Consider the following 14,907-nt stretch of genomic DNA (forward strand, 5'->3'; position numbering starts at 1 on the left):
CTATAAAAAAATATATTTAAATAAAAGTTAAGCCTAGTTACAATATAACATGTAATGTATCAACATTAAGTAAAATATCATAAAACACAAAGAATATGCAAGCAATGAGTATTAAATTATGATGCTTGGTTTTATTTAGATCTGACAAAGTAAAACTGGTCTTAATCCTTCTTGTTTGATCACATCATACAATTAATTAGCATATTAGAATTGAGATTCTAAATGTATATAAGAGATTCCATACAAGTCCTAGTTTTATAACTATATTTTTGCATTCTACACCAGTGGTAACTTGTTTATATTTTATCATGAGAGAAATAACAAAGTTTCAGTAAGGTTTGAACAATCTAAAACCGGCAAGGGCGCCTGCAGAGAATTATTTCAGGGGGTGGGGCGTAAACCGATATCTGGTTGTGAGGAGAAGAAGCCGTTTTAATCTAAAACACTAAAAAACATATTTTTAAGCTTACTATAACACTCAATTATACATTAAAAAATATACTTATTTAACGCTACAGTTGTTAACGAATCGAATAACAAACAGAATTGATACTAAAGTAAAAATGAAAAGAATAGTAGTTTTCATCATTAGGAGATGAAGTGGCTCTTTTTGGTGCGCAATAGAAATATGATTAAGTAAGCTACCAAAAAGACATTTTCCCTCCTTGTGATGAACAACTATTTTCATCATACTGTGGAAATAACCTTCTAATCGTTACAAAATTATACCACATAATTTCAAGTTATACGAAGTCATTATTAATATTTACATTTCTGTTGTTTACACACATAGCTTTAAATATCGTTTGGTTAACAGCGTTTTGATAATGCACAGATAAAATGTTGAGGTTAGCAAACCAAAAATTTACCATACATTTTTTCTGTTCCCTATTTAAAGTTACCCGAAAACGACAAATTTGCTGACAATTTAAAGAACTAAAAACGGCTGCTTTCCGGGACAGTATGACGAAAACATATTTTTAATGATACATGATGTAGGAGGAAAACTATTTGAGCTCTATTTAAAAATATTTATTGACATGAAAACTTAATACTGGTCACTTTTCCTAGGCTAATCAAACGCAATAATGTTTTTTTCCAAAAGTTCTTCTTTTTGTTTTTTATGCTGTGTTTCTATGTAGCCTGTAATAGACACAGGCAATATTTCTTACAACACCTGATATTTTATATTGGTGTTCCTGTTTAGTTAAACTCTTTTTTTCATTGGTTTATTACCTTAATGATCACAAGTCATAGCCTACAAGGATTTATTTTGGATGCAATGTGCTGTCTATAACTGTACAGAAGTTAATGAATTTCTAAATGTTGTCCTCTCTAACCCCCCACCCTCTTCACTGCAGGCGGCCTTGAAAACAGTTCAAATACTACAAGATAACAGTATAAAAATACTAAATATACCTACAGTGGACATAAATGCAACAATATCTATATTCTAAAACACAGTCAAAAATACTTTTTGATTCTACATAATACCTGAAGACTTAGGAACCAGCTCAATGACAACCGCAGCTCTTCACCACCATGTTCTTGTACTTTTTCAATATGACATTTGAATCATCAAGGAAGTATAAGACGGATATTGGAGTCAGCTTGGTGGGTGCACAGTACGGCTTGGGTACATCGTAGGGATACATGAGGTGTACTAACGTCTGGACGATCGCGTGGTTAGTAGCGTTCATGTGGGCGTTTAGTGGGAAGTTACATTCCCCACTGCAGTAAAATGCACCGTATCCATCCGGAGCAATTATCCAGTCCTGCAAACCGTTATTGAAGATCAGTTCAAATGTAGTGAATCAACTAACAAATTGAGTAAGTTGATAAATTGTCAAAAATCAAAACGTGATAAGTAAGTAATACATTGCTCAGAGAGATCTTAAATTGTAATAAGTACAATGAATCAAATTTACAAATTCAGTCAATAGTTATTTGTGTAACTAGTGGGTGAAGTGGCACTTTGCACACGAGAGCATGGAAAGTTTCTCGAGTGCAGTAAAGGCTGTTTGCACTCGTGTTACACATTACATTATTCCTACAGTTACTATAAATCATATAAGGTTATGTTTTTAGGAAAAAGCATTTAGCTTGGATTAAATAAATATATAGGATGGAGAGGACACAGCTAACTCACCTGATGAAAGGTTGCAGACAAGTCAAAGAACACATAAAATCACACACATAATAATACTTAATATTTCGCCTCTGAAAGAGGCGGTACTAAATCATATAAATAATTAGTCTTTCAAACACTGTACAACACGTTTTTAGGTTAGGTTAAATGCAAACATTGAACGAAATGGGAAACGCTGTTCCAGCTGATTGTAGCCGTAGTTTCTTAAAGTGTTGCCAACATATTTCCAAGCATACACGGACTACGTGCATAGTAAAAGCACAATGTTTGGTGTTGTTTGGTTGGAATACTGGTGTGCGAAAAAGTTAAAAGTGTGTGGTTAAGTAAGTAAATGCAGCTTTCTGTGCAGGGAAGCCCACTTTGTCGGGTGACTGTAGGAAAAAATATTTTTTGGGAGAGAAGGTTAGCTTGAATAGAGAAGAGTCTATTTTGGCACAAGGAACACATAAACACCAATCCAATGGTGAAGGTCACAATCAACATGAAACAACAAATAAGTTTTGGAAATTGCAATAATTATTACCTCACATAAAACATCAGGCATATGGTTTTGGCTGGTGAATTTGAGGGATGCTTAGTACTTATTGACTAATGGTACTTAAAGGTAATGGAGTAAGGTTTTTACATAATTTTAATTTAGAAAATTAAACTGTTTGTGTGATCTCTGTTTGTTGTACAAGTTAAATGTGAAAAGGACCAAGTGATCGTAACGTTTACTGATGGAATAAAGAATTTTTGCAATACTTTACCTGCCATCCTAAGTCCCGAAAGCTGACATAAAGCGTTTGAATCTGGCAACTTCTAGTAGACCAGAAAGGTGATGGATCTGAAATTTTATAAAATTTAAATCATTCAGTAGAACTTTATGTACATATCTCATGATGATGAATTACATTTAAACGTTTGTAAGTAGTCTAACAAATAACTTTTCTTTTTTTTAGTGAAAATTAATTCTCGAGGCAATACACGACATTCAACTCATTGGTCAGGGATCATTCATTGATTTAATTGTATCTTGTTATATGTTTTTATTTTCTTTATCTAATTAAGTTTAGATGTATTTTTATTTGGTAACACTCTTAGTTTGAGTAAAAAACAAATAAAAAAAATGTATTCATAACTTAAACCCAATGATTTTTTGCAAAACAGAAACAGTTTTTTATGTACGAGGGCTAACCAGAAAGTAGCAGACGTTTTGAACATATACAAAATTGTAAACATTTTTATTATATACATTTTGAAGCTAACCTTTAAGCCTTTTTTGCTACATAACCCCCATTTAAATAAAGGCATTTATCATAGCGTGGTACAAGCTTTTCAATGCCCTCTTCAAATAAATCTGCCGCCTGTGAGTTCAACCTGGGACCATGGCATCATCCTGTATCCAGCTACTTGGAGGTCAAGAACTGTGGATATTTATAGGCATGCACTTTGAGGATGTGATACTCCCTGGTGTGGATTCACGTCCACACTAGTGAGTAAACTCTTGTGAAATTTGAGGAAAATGTTTTGATGGTTCCATGATCGTAAAACGACAAATTTCATGGATTTTATCATCGATTTTTGCCACCAATTCATAAGTAACAAGACTAGGCCTACTGCTGTGATCCTCGTCATGAGGTACATTGATTCGGTCATTTTTAAAATCAATGCACCACTGCCTCACCTGGCTTTCACTCATTATTCCTTGGCCATATTACACATCACAAATCTGGCAATAAATTTCAATTAGTTTGTAATTCTTTGCCAACAAAAACCTTATCACACCACGCACTTCACAACTGGCGGGATTTACAATTGCAGCGCTCATTTCGAAACTCCACTGCGTACAGAAGACACGATGCTCTAGCTACCACAGCTGTTGCAGACTGAGTGTAGGAACACTCTGATGGCTCAAGATGGCAATCCTAGCCCCGCCCAATGCCACACCAGGCCAAAATGTCCGTCAGTTTCTGGATAGCCCTCGTATAAGTTTCAACAGGGAGATCAAACGATTACTTAGTATTCAAGGATTCCCACAGTTATCTTAAGTAAGCCGGCATTGTTAAGATCAAAAGGGCACAGAATGTGACTGGTACTCTACAATGGTCTTAACAAATCTGATAAATACAGTCAATAAATTACCTACTTTAATAAATCCAATCGGAGATACACCTAGGGTAATATAACCTATTAATAAAATAAAATAAAAAAAAAAAATCTTAGAGGCTATGCCACAATGAGATCTGATAAATTAACCTGACACTGTATTGCATCCAGTATAGTGATTGAGAGACTCCACCACAATGAAATCTGAGAAATTGAACTACAGTATGTATGGTCATTATTTCATTGAACAGTATTACCAGTATTAACCAACTACCTACTGTAAAGAGATTAAGATAAATAAAAATAAATCAACACACCCAAGGGGTTGCGTGAATAAGGAGATTCAGAGTTTTCTGCTTTCTTTCTTCGACGAATCTCTCTGGTTCTGCGAGCACGTTTTTGACTAGTTGCTTTCATGAACGCTACCATGAACGGTTGTTTTTCTTCCTCTCCTTCCAAACTAGCAGAAACCACACCGATGTCTTCAGGTCTCATTTCGTGAACTTAAAAACAAAGTTTGCATTTAGACAACGAGAAACTGTTCTACATGAGAACACAGATAGGCCTAATGTTTTTCTGTCTGTAAAAACCTATCTAAAGTTAACAGCAGATCAATTTTGTATTTATGATGTACTAGCAGAGTACTCGTCCTTCGTACGGGGTTGGCATATAAGTTTAAAATGCTTATTGCAGTTATACTCAAGCTTTGCGTTTGCAATGGGGGAGGACACAGATTGGTAAAATTTGCTTCTTTAAATTTACAGCATACTATAATATTACACATCTACCATAGCCATAATGTTCTTATACTTCACATCAACAACAACAACAAAAATAAATGATTAAAAATTTGGAAAAAATCACAAACTATTCATGTGATGATGTTTTGTACTTAAGTAAATAGTAGGCCTCAATAAGTTTGAAAATTTGTTAAATAACTGCAAATTGTTTTACTTTTGATTTTTGTAATTTTTGAGATAAAACTCCAATCTAAGTACAATTGGCTCAAACCGATGTAATGAGTTAATCAAGAAATAAACCCTTCCCGGAGAGGTGAAAGATTCTGTAGACTTGGTTGGTCATTTGGAGTACTAATGTAAAAGGGCAAGAAATTAAAATTATTTCTGTCTGCAGAGGGTTAAGATTGAAACCACTCACCGGCACCTTGTGGCTGAACAGACAGGTAGAGGCCCCGATTGGTCCGGGGGAAGGCCACCCAGGAGGTCAAGGGCCCGGTCATGTTGAATATGAGCCACCCATCATGGTTGCGACTTGTATTCACAGCATCGATAAACTCCAGCTCCTTCTCTCTGTAACATTGAACATTTTCAGATTCTGAACATTTTTTTACTGAATAATACCCCCACTGTAGCAAACCTGCAGATTGAGCGAATTTCAATTTGTCTCATTAGATTTTTACTAAAACATTTCCATTAACAAGCTATTCCCTATTTCAATAGCATTAGATTTAACAAGTACCTACTTAAGTTTGCTGCAACGGGGGAAGGAAAGAGTATTTTTGATCAACTGCTAATGGTAGGCCTATAGGACGAAATAAATCAATTTGCAAAATTTAATCAAAATACCACCAAAACAAGCAAATTACAAGTTTTTTTTTCTCCATGAACAATAGGAATTCTAAATGGTTTTGTTTTTAATTCTCTGCGTAACCATTAATCCTCCAACAACGCTTCCATCATAGGCTATACACAATTTTTAGTTTTCTTAAGCTTTACACAATGGTTTACACTGCACTACACCAGCTGGTAGGAAATCTTGTTGGGCAAATTGATGGGATTAAGGATTCGAACAAAACATTGACTAACAAGTTGGAGAAATTAACCAATAAATATGATTTACTTAACATTAATTTTATTAAATTATTGGAGGTTAAGGCTAACGAAACTGAACAGGAAAAACTGGTTCACGAAACCGATTTCCCTATCGAATCACTCGATGTGACCATTGATTCGATGAATGATATATCGAACGCCAAAATATCGAATGCTGAAATCGATATTAACGAAAGTGAAATGGCGGGTCTCCCTAAATCAACCCTATCTCAGCCCAAAACTTCAACAAATGACGTGGCAGGACCATGGGTGAAAGCAAAAAGTAGGAACAGAAGTTATGCTTCAGCTGTAAAAATAACCAATGGAAATACACGAAGACCTACGGATCTGAAAAACGGTGTCAACAAATCTCCCGTTAGACGAAGTGTTGGCAACACTGAAACCAAGAAGAAAACAAAAACAAATTCCAATGTCGTCATCGGAACTTCTGATGAAAATGGATTAATAACTGCTGGTCAGAAGAAAGCCTGGATTTTTGTAGGGCGACTAAAAGGTGACACGACAACTGAAGCTGTTAGTGACTTTGTTAAAAACACATTCCAAAACATTGAAGTGACAACAGAAAAGTTGGAAACCAGAGGAACAAATGCAAGTTTCCGTCTCTCAGTCGACTTCGACCGAAAGGATGAGTTGATGAACCCTGCTGTTTGGCCTAAGAACACCCTACTCAAGCGTTTTTTATTCCGACGAGTGACAAACAAACCTCCTACGTAGTAAGAAAAGACAACCCACCATCAAATCCAAAGCCTACAGATGAAAATATTGTCCACACAGATCCAAAGCGCAAAGACATTACTATTTGTGCTTTAAATGTTCAGTGTTTGAGGAACAAAAGTGAACTTGTGTCTATCTTCGCTGAAGAAGCTAAATGCGATATTCTTTGTATATCAGAGCACTGGCTGGCAAATGGTGAGGAATGTTATTACTCTAACCTAGCTAACCTCAAACTTGCAAATATCTTTTGTAGAAGTGAAAGACTTCATGGTGGTGTTGCTATTTATAGCACCTGTAATATAAATTTTAAACAAATAGACACTTTGAGATTTTGTGTTGAACTCCAATTTGAGGTTACCGCCATCCTGTTGTCAGACTTCTCGGTTGTTGTGTTATCTGTGTACAGATCTCCAGATGGCAAAGTGGATATTTTCCTTGATCTGCTTGACTCCTGCCTTAATTATCTGCTAAATGCTCTCAAACCCCAGAAAATAGTCCTATGTGGAGATTTTAATATTCACCTCGAGTGTCACTCCAGAGACGAGGAACTCTTCTCTAACCTGCTTCGTAGCTATGGACTATATTTCACCACCAGACAACCAACTCGTGAGCAAGCGTGCCTCGATTCCATTGCTACCAACGTTGACTCCTGGGACTGGGAAGTGTACATAAGGGAACCCGTTGTGGCTGACCACAGTGCAGTTCTGGTTACAATAAACTCTAACAAGGTAAGCCCCTGCTCAAATAAACCTGCTTGGTATGCAAAGTATGTTGCTGCTAAAAGATCTATAAATGATAATGATATGCCTCTATTGTGTCACAAATTGCTACATGCTTTTAGGGCCATCCCAAATGCAGATAATTGTCCTGAGCCTGAGGTAGCTTTTAACATCTTTTTTGATAATTTCATGGACAATTTCAACCAAATCTTCCCTCTCAAAGTCATGAAGGCCAAGCCCCGTTCCAGTAACAAAACTCATACCGATAAATCCTGGTATACCCAGGAACTGGTCAAACTACGTTCTTACATATGTATTCTTCATGATTTTTATAAGACGTCTACTGTCCCTGAACGGAAAGAAAGACTCCATGCTTTATATCTTCAAACCAAAAGACTCTATCGTTGTAAAGTAAACGAAGCAAAAAAAGGTTCTAATGTGTTAAAGATAAAAGAGGCGTCCAACACTTGTAAAGCAGCATGGGACATTATAAATTCTCACAGGTCTCCTAAACCTAAAACCGTAACAGCAGGTTCCCCTGATGATTTTAACAATTTTTTCTCAGAAATAGCTGACAAAGTTGTGGCTGATTTACCTATTTTGCAGACTGACCCAGCGGACTCTCTACTGGATGTATCATCATTTTGCAGCCTAAATCATTGGAATCAGGTGAGCCCTAGTTTCATTATTAAACTAGTTAAAGGTTTCAAAACTCAATAGCCAGGATGTTTTCGGTGTCTCCTGCTCTGTTTTGAAGGCTGTCATCCACACCATCGTGGACCCACTCACGACTGTTGTAAACCCTCTGCCTGAGAAGCGGCTGCTTCCATGACGCGCTCAAGACTGCACGAGCCATCCCAGTATTCAAGAAAGGTGACCCCTCACTGCTGTCCAACTACAGGCCTATTGCCATACTGCCTGCCCTCTCTAAAGTCATAGAGTCTGTAATGAAGATACAATTAATAAAGTACTTTGAATCTAATCACCTACTTGCAGATGCTCAACATGGCTTTCGGAAAGGACGATCTACCACAACGGCCCTCTCTAGCTTGGTCGAACAGATTGCAGACGCTTTGAAGCTAAGGACTCAGTTCTGCTAAATATGTGTGACCTGAGTAAAGCGTTCGATGTAGTATCGCATAAAATTATTATCTCTAAGCTTAAGAAGTATGGGGTAACTGGCGTGGTCCTGCAAACCATCATCTCCTATCTAGAAGGTAGAAAGCAGGTTGTCTCTCTCGGTGGTGCGACTTCTGGGGTGAAGCTTTTGAGACATGGAGTTCCCAAGGCTCGGTTCTTGGCCCCCTCCTCTTCACTATCGTCATTAATGATCTGGCATTAAACAACAAAACATTGCTTTTTGCAGACGACACCACACTGGTCACCAGAGGCCAGTGATCTAAACCAGCTAGTGCTGACGCAGAATGCCTTCTGTTTTATGCAAAGGAGTGGTTCAGCCAGAATCTACTCAAAATAAACGACGACAAAACACAAACACTGCTATGCACACTCAAGCCAAACTACTTGGGCGAGGAAGCCGTCAAACTCTTGGGATTCTGGATTGACTCAAGTTAAGTTGGAAACAACACATTAGCCAGGTATGTGTTAAGCTTGCTAGAGTAGTATTTCTTCTGAGGAAACTGACATTGGTAATATCTAAGCCTTACTTAGTGACGGTATACCATGCTCTTTTTTCAAAGCCACGTGAGCTATGGCATTGCACTCTGGGGTCATACAGCTGCAGCACATGACATCTTGCTCCTTCAGAAGATGGCTCTGAGGGTGATAACGTCCGCCGGATACCGTGACCACTGTAGGCCTATCTTTAGGGATTTAAAGATTCTGACCGTCTACAGTCAATACATCCTCAATAGCCTGGTATTACTTAAGGAAAACTCAGCAACACTTGTTCGACGTGAGGACCAACACTCATACCAGACACGGCATGCCCATTTACTTGACCTGCCAAGATGCCGTCTTGCCTGACCCAAAAGGGCTACCCTTACTATACCAGCAAGCTCTACAACACACTCCCATCTGAAGTGCGTGAGTTAGACGTGAAAGCTTTTAGAGACAAACTGAAGGACTATTTGGTGCGCAGACCTCTCTATTCGTTGACTGAGCTAGAGGACACACCACTTTTTGGCAACCCGCTGCCATCATAAGTTTTATTACCTATTCTTTTTTAGTTATAAGTTTGACGCAATCTATTCCGACATTGTCGGTCACCGATGCAGTGCTCAAGTATCAAGTATCAAAGTATCAAGTTTCAATGAGAGTTGAGATTTTTTTGTTTTAAGTGTAAAAATAAATAAACTAGCCTAATTTAAAAAAAAATGTGTTTAAACATAGGCCTAACTTAAATGTTGATCAATGGTCAGGGGGTCAATGAAATGCACTTATTACAATGAAATTCCCTACTGTATATTTTAGTGTGGCTTTTAAATTACCAACTAAATTAAATAGGCTAATTTACAATCAAAGAAAAGTGTACCTACCGAAAGAAATAAACCATTTGGGAAAAAGCGGTAGCACTTCCAATCTGTATTCCAATATTCTAAAATCAGCTAACACCCGTGTTTCAGTTGGTAGAGTCTCCAAGAGTGACATACATCGCAATAAAAATAGTGTTGTAGAAGTGATTGGGAAAAATAGTAAATGTTCTTGCTTAAAAACTGCGGGAAAGTACGAATGGCTGTTTGTCTCCCGACTCCTACCCTTAACAACAACAGATAACGTGCTTAACTTCATGAAGAAAAGTGAAATCCAAAATAGCATCCAACCTACAAGTCTTTCAAAGTGGGAATTGACGAAAGTTCGCTGGATAAAGTCCTAACTCCCGAGTTTTGGCCTGAGGGAATTTAAGTGAGGAAATACATACCAACCAGACACCGGCAGGAGAGACAGCAAGGTAGGCCTACCATTGACTCGAATGCTTTTTTAGAGAGGTAACCCCAAAACACGAGGCAAGGAAGATGCAATCGGTAAGTGTTTGTAGACCTAGGCTATACAAGACGTAGATAAATCCTATCTGATAATGAAATTGACTTAAGGTCCAGTACCTCTGATGTAAAGTTGACAATAGGACATTTAAATGTCCAATGCTTGCGAAATAAATTTGACTCTGTGATTATACTTTGTAGATGAGGATATTGACATTTTGAGTGTTTCTGAACACTGGTTAGCAAACAGTGAGGTACAATTCTACAGTAAACTGGTAATAAAGTTAAGAATAATAGTGTCAGGTCTATTATAACAAAGTGCTGAAAAGGATATGTAGGCTAACGTACTGTACTTGAGCATGATACAGCTCTAGCTATTTAAGGCAAAGATAGATTTTAAGTAATTGTAGATTATTAGCTCACCCATCCTCCATAAGAAGTTGATAGATAGTGATTGTGAAGTTCTCTCCGGGGTCCATAGAGTAGTTTGAGTTTTGATACAGCCTTAACTCGGCATCAACCACAGTTTCTCCAATAGGAATCTCAGAAACATCGAACCACAGTCGCTTACCTCGCTCATGCCTGACACTGCTGACATGTTTATCTGGGGAAGAAGATAGCCTAGATTTAGATGCGATTGTACTAAGTTATACAAAGTTAGTTTACTATTATTTAAGTTAGGCTAATTTGATTCCTTGTAAGTCCTACTGTAATTCCTCATTTTTTTTTAAACAACAAAATTGGGATAAAGTTCTGCAGAGAACCTGCATCATACTAACTTATCAGTTTAAATATTGAAGCTAGCGATTATAATTCAATTCGATATACCTACACCTATCGCTTCAAAAGAAATTTTCACAATGCAGGCCTAAGCATAAAAAAATTGAGTTATGATCAGTTCTGTTCAACTTAAGTTAAATGTTTTTGTTATAGGTAACGTAACTTACTTTCCTGTTAAAGGGAACATTCATTATTACCTAATTGATGATTTTTTTATAGGTATATTTACCTAAGTTTATTGATATTTTATTTTAAATTCAATGTAAAACTTAGTCCTATTGATATTAGAACTTTTACCGAAACCCCGGGTCTGACAGGCCCACGGTAATTTTCACAAACGCATGTTGTCAACAATGTTTACTTGGGGGATTCCATTCACCCAATACCTTCCCCCCTTTTCCTCCTCTACCCGTTGGATATACCTATTGTTTGTTCATTTTGGTGGGTGTCATGAGCTTGTTGTCTGTTCATAACATGCCCGTCTCAGAAGCCCAGCATTAGTGTATTTAAAAAAAAAAACGGGGTCTCGCATGCCCATGGTTTTGTTTTGAGCGTTTCTAAGCGGGGTTCATTGTTTTCAAATGGGGTCCAACAGACCCAGGGTTTCGGTTGATGTTACTAAGTTAAGTACATAAATTATAAAATTAAACTGTTACCGGTATGTAGCCCAGTTAAGAAACTGTACCCCATATGATATTTCAAAAATAAATATGAGACCAGGCTAGGCCGAAGTTAAGTTATATTGCCCAAGTTAAGCTTGAATTTAAAAAAATTCAAATTTGTAACTTACTGTTGCTTGTAAATGTCATAATCACATCACTCTCGTCAATTGCATGTAAATCTCTCCCACTAAGAAAGAATTCACTCCTAGTTGTTCTGCTAAGCGAACTGCCTGAGTTTTCTAGTACAGACTTGTAGACATCAAGAAGAAATTTTGGTGCAGAACTTCCTAAAGTTTTTGAATTTGCAACTGGCCTTGGTCTATTTTCTAAACCTAAGAGGTTAAGGATTTCATGCTCCACTTCTCTTTTTTCTTGTTTAGTCATAAATCGTTGGACAATAGTCTGATCAACTCCATTGTCTATGTACAATCCTGACTTTCTACAGCTACATAATAGTAAAAGATAATGAAAGCATAGTTGAAAAACAATAACTCGCAGCATGATGTTGTCGAACATGTAACAACCTGTTGCAACCACTTATTTACGATAAAAATTAAAATTTTAAGATTAGTTTCGTAGCTGAGTAACACCTTCTTGATTTTTAGATCACTATGCCTACTCTTCTTGTAATGTTGATCACAAATTGCAACTTCAAACTAGGCGTTTTGTTTATGCTGTGCCCGAGGCAAGATAAATAAACTGTAACTAACTACGTAACCACTAACCAGACAAGCACAAGCAGTAAGCAAAGCATCACAAACAAACTAAACTTGTTTATTTTTTTATTTTCCATCTTCTTCCAGTCCCAGTCCGGACCCAGTCAGTCTGAACATAATAGACTAGACAGGCAAGGAAGAAATTTTACCGGTACAGTAACACTGTACTGTACTCACTGTAACACTTTTAAATCGACTGGGTCCGTGGATCGCATTCCGGACAGGCTCACGGGATGCATCCACAAGGTCGATTCACACACATCAGTCCAGTCACAGTTCCGTTACAGTCCAGTTACAGTCCAGTCACAGTTGTATCCGCAATTTCTCAGTCAATTGTCCGTCAGTTGGTTTCAGTCAGTCTTCCGTCTCTAATATTTACAGTAATTTACAGTCAAAAATTTTAAATTTAAAAACTATATTCTATTAAATTATCATTGTCCATCTTGTTGATTGTTACAAACAGTACTCAAAATACAAACGCAACCATTTAAATAACAATAACACTATTTTCTAACCTCAAACAGTTCCGTCAGGCGTCCGAACAATCAAAAAGTATCGTTGGAAAGAAATCTGAAATTGACTGACGGATGCCAGCAGAGTGACTGACGGGACTGCAACCGATGAGTGTAGATAGCGCAATAGAAAATCCATCAAAGAATATTTTTGTTAACTGTGACGTGCCTGAAGTGACTTCACTGTGACGTGCCGTAACTGATGTGTGTGAATCGACCTTTATTGATGGTCCGTAGATCCTTGACGTCATAAGTATACTTAATTATAAAATGAATTTTATAATTTTGTATTATAAAATTAAACTGTCGTAACCCATAGGCCGCGGCCTTCGAAGTGGCAACGTCGCAAGTAGGGTTGGGTTGTAACAGCTGTTTTTTTTTAAGAAGCTAATGGTATTTACCAAGACTGATACTGACGACTGATGCGTCCCGTGAGCCTTGCGTAAACTGGACCCAGCTATGGCGAGCCTTTCAAGACCGGAAAATGCCGCGCGTCTGCGCATGCGCAAGTAAGCGTTATTCGTAGCACTTGTAGCAGCTGCAGCTGTTTCAGAAAATCACACTAGTATCTTCACTGCAACTCTTGCAACAATCTACTTGAAACTGGAACGGTTCTCCCGCGCTTAACTCCAAACCATTTAATTACTGTAACTGAATGAAGAATTTTACAGATTATGTTTATGTATGTGTTACTTTACTTACTGTAACCTCTGGCACCTCCTTTATTTTATAAAATAAATTTTAAGTAACTTGGGTGGGCTACGTTACCGTTATCATCTATTCATCTATCTTCAATTGTACCCAAACATGTTTTCCAAAAGAGAAGATCCCAATTCTCATTTCATTTTTAATGGTCTAAGCTTTTTGAGAATTATTGGCATCTTGCTTACAATGAAATATGAAATGTATAACAAAATGTACCCAGACAGCACACTTTCTCCTCAGGACATCCCACGGATATTGCGACAGGATATGCAAGATATCCCATAGTGGTCCTATGGGCAACTTGGGATATCACAGGATATCCACAGGAATGCCTAATGTCCCCGCCCGGGGATGGATAAGCTCACACGCATATCCGTGGGACATCCGAGGTCATCCCAGGGTAGTCCTCAGGACATTCTCAGGACATATGGGACTACTATGGGATGTCCCTGGGATAAAGTGTGGTCTGGGCCTGAACATAAAAAACACAAAATAATATAGATTTAGTATGAAAAGCTTAATTATAAGTTTAGTAAATTGATTAAATAGTTAATAAACACAAATTTTGAAGAAAAAAACGAGAAAAAAGTTTTTGGCCCAGACGGGTTTCGAACCTGGTACCTTCGCCTTGTGAGCCTCTTACCTTACCTCCTGAGCTATCTGCGCTTGTTGATAAGGGTGTTTTCAAGTGGTTAAAGAGTAGCCGACAGTTGCAATGGTCGCAATACTTAAAATATTTTTGATACTACAGTATAGGCTATATACAGTATATGATTCTGTTAATCTGTTTAGGCCTCAAGTAGTTGAATTGTTTTTCTGGTAGTTGGAGAGGATACTGGTATTTGAATATAGATTATTTAATCACCATTAGATTAGCACTGTAATAATTGATTGTTATATGATTAAAATTAGTTTTTCGTTGTTTTATTAATTTAAAGTTAGAATTAAATTCACATTCCACACAACTATGATAGAACTCTAGTTTTCCTGAACTCAGTGGTAGTAATATGTCAGTAAAGTAAAGTCAACCCTTGCTAGCCATAGTATTAACAAGACATATTTTCAAT

At 37.3% G+C, this 14,907-nt stretch overlaps 1 protein-coding gene across 1 annotated transcript; it reads right to left on the minus strand.

The window, feature by feature from the left end:
* Positions 1–659: 659 nt before the first annotated feature.
* Positions 660–12,653, minus strand: LOC128999510 (protein 60A-like). Its single transcript, XM_054426073.1, has 6 exons — positions 12,036–12,653; positions 10,889–11,069; positions 5,396–5,547; positions 4,555–4,740; positions 2,899–2,975; positions 660–1,775 (listed from the first exon to the last, which is right to left on the minus strand). The coding sequence occupies exons 1-6, from the start codon at positions 12,421–12,423 to the stop codon at positions 1,515–1,517; spliced, it is 1,245 nt and encodes a 414-aa protein (XP_054282048.1). The 5' UTR covers positions 12,424–12,653; the 3' UTR covers positions 660–1,514.
* Positions 12,654–14,907: the final 2,254 nt, after the last annotated feature.

Source organism: Macrosteles quadrilineatus, unplaced genomic scaffold, assembly GCF_028750875.1.
Source record: "Macrosteles quadrilineatus isolate MER2022 unplaced genomic scaffold, UCM_ALF_1.0 Scaffold_8__2_contigs__length_117827958, whole genome shotgun sequence".
Lineage (NCBI taxonomy): Eukaryota > Metazoa > Arthropoda > Insecta > Hemiptera > Cicadellidae > Macrosteles > Macrosteles quadrilineatus.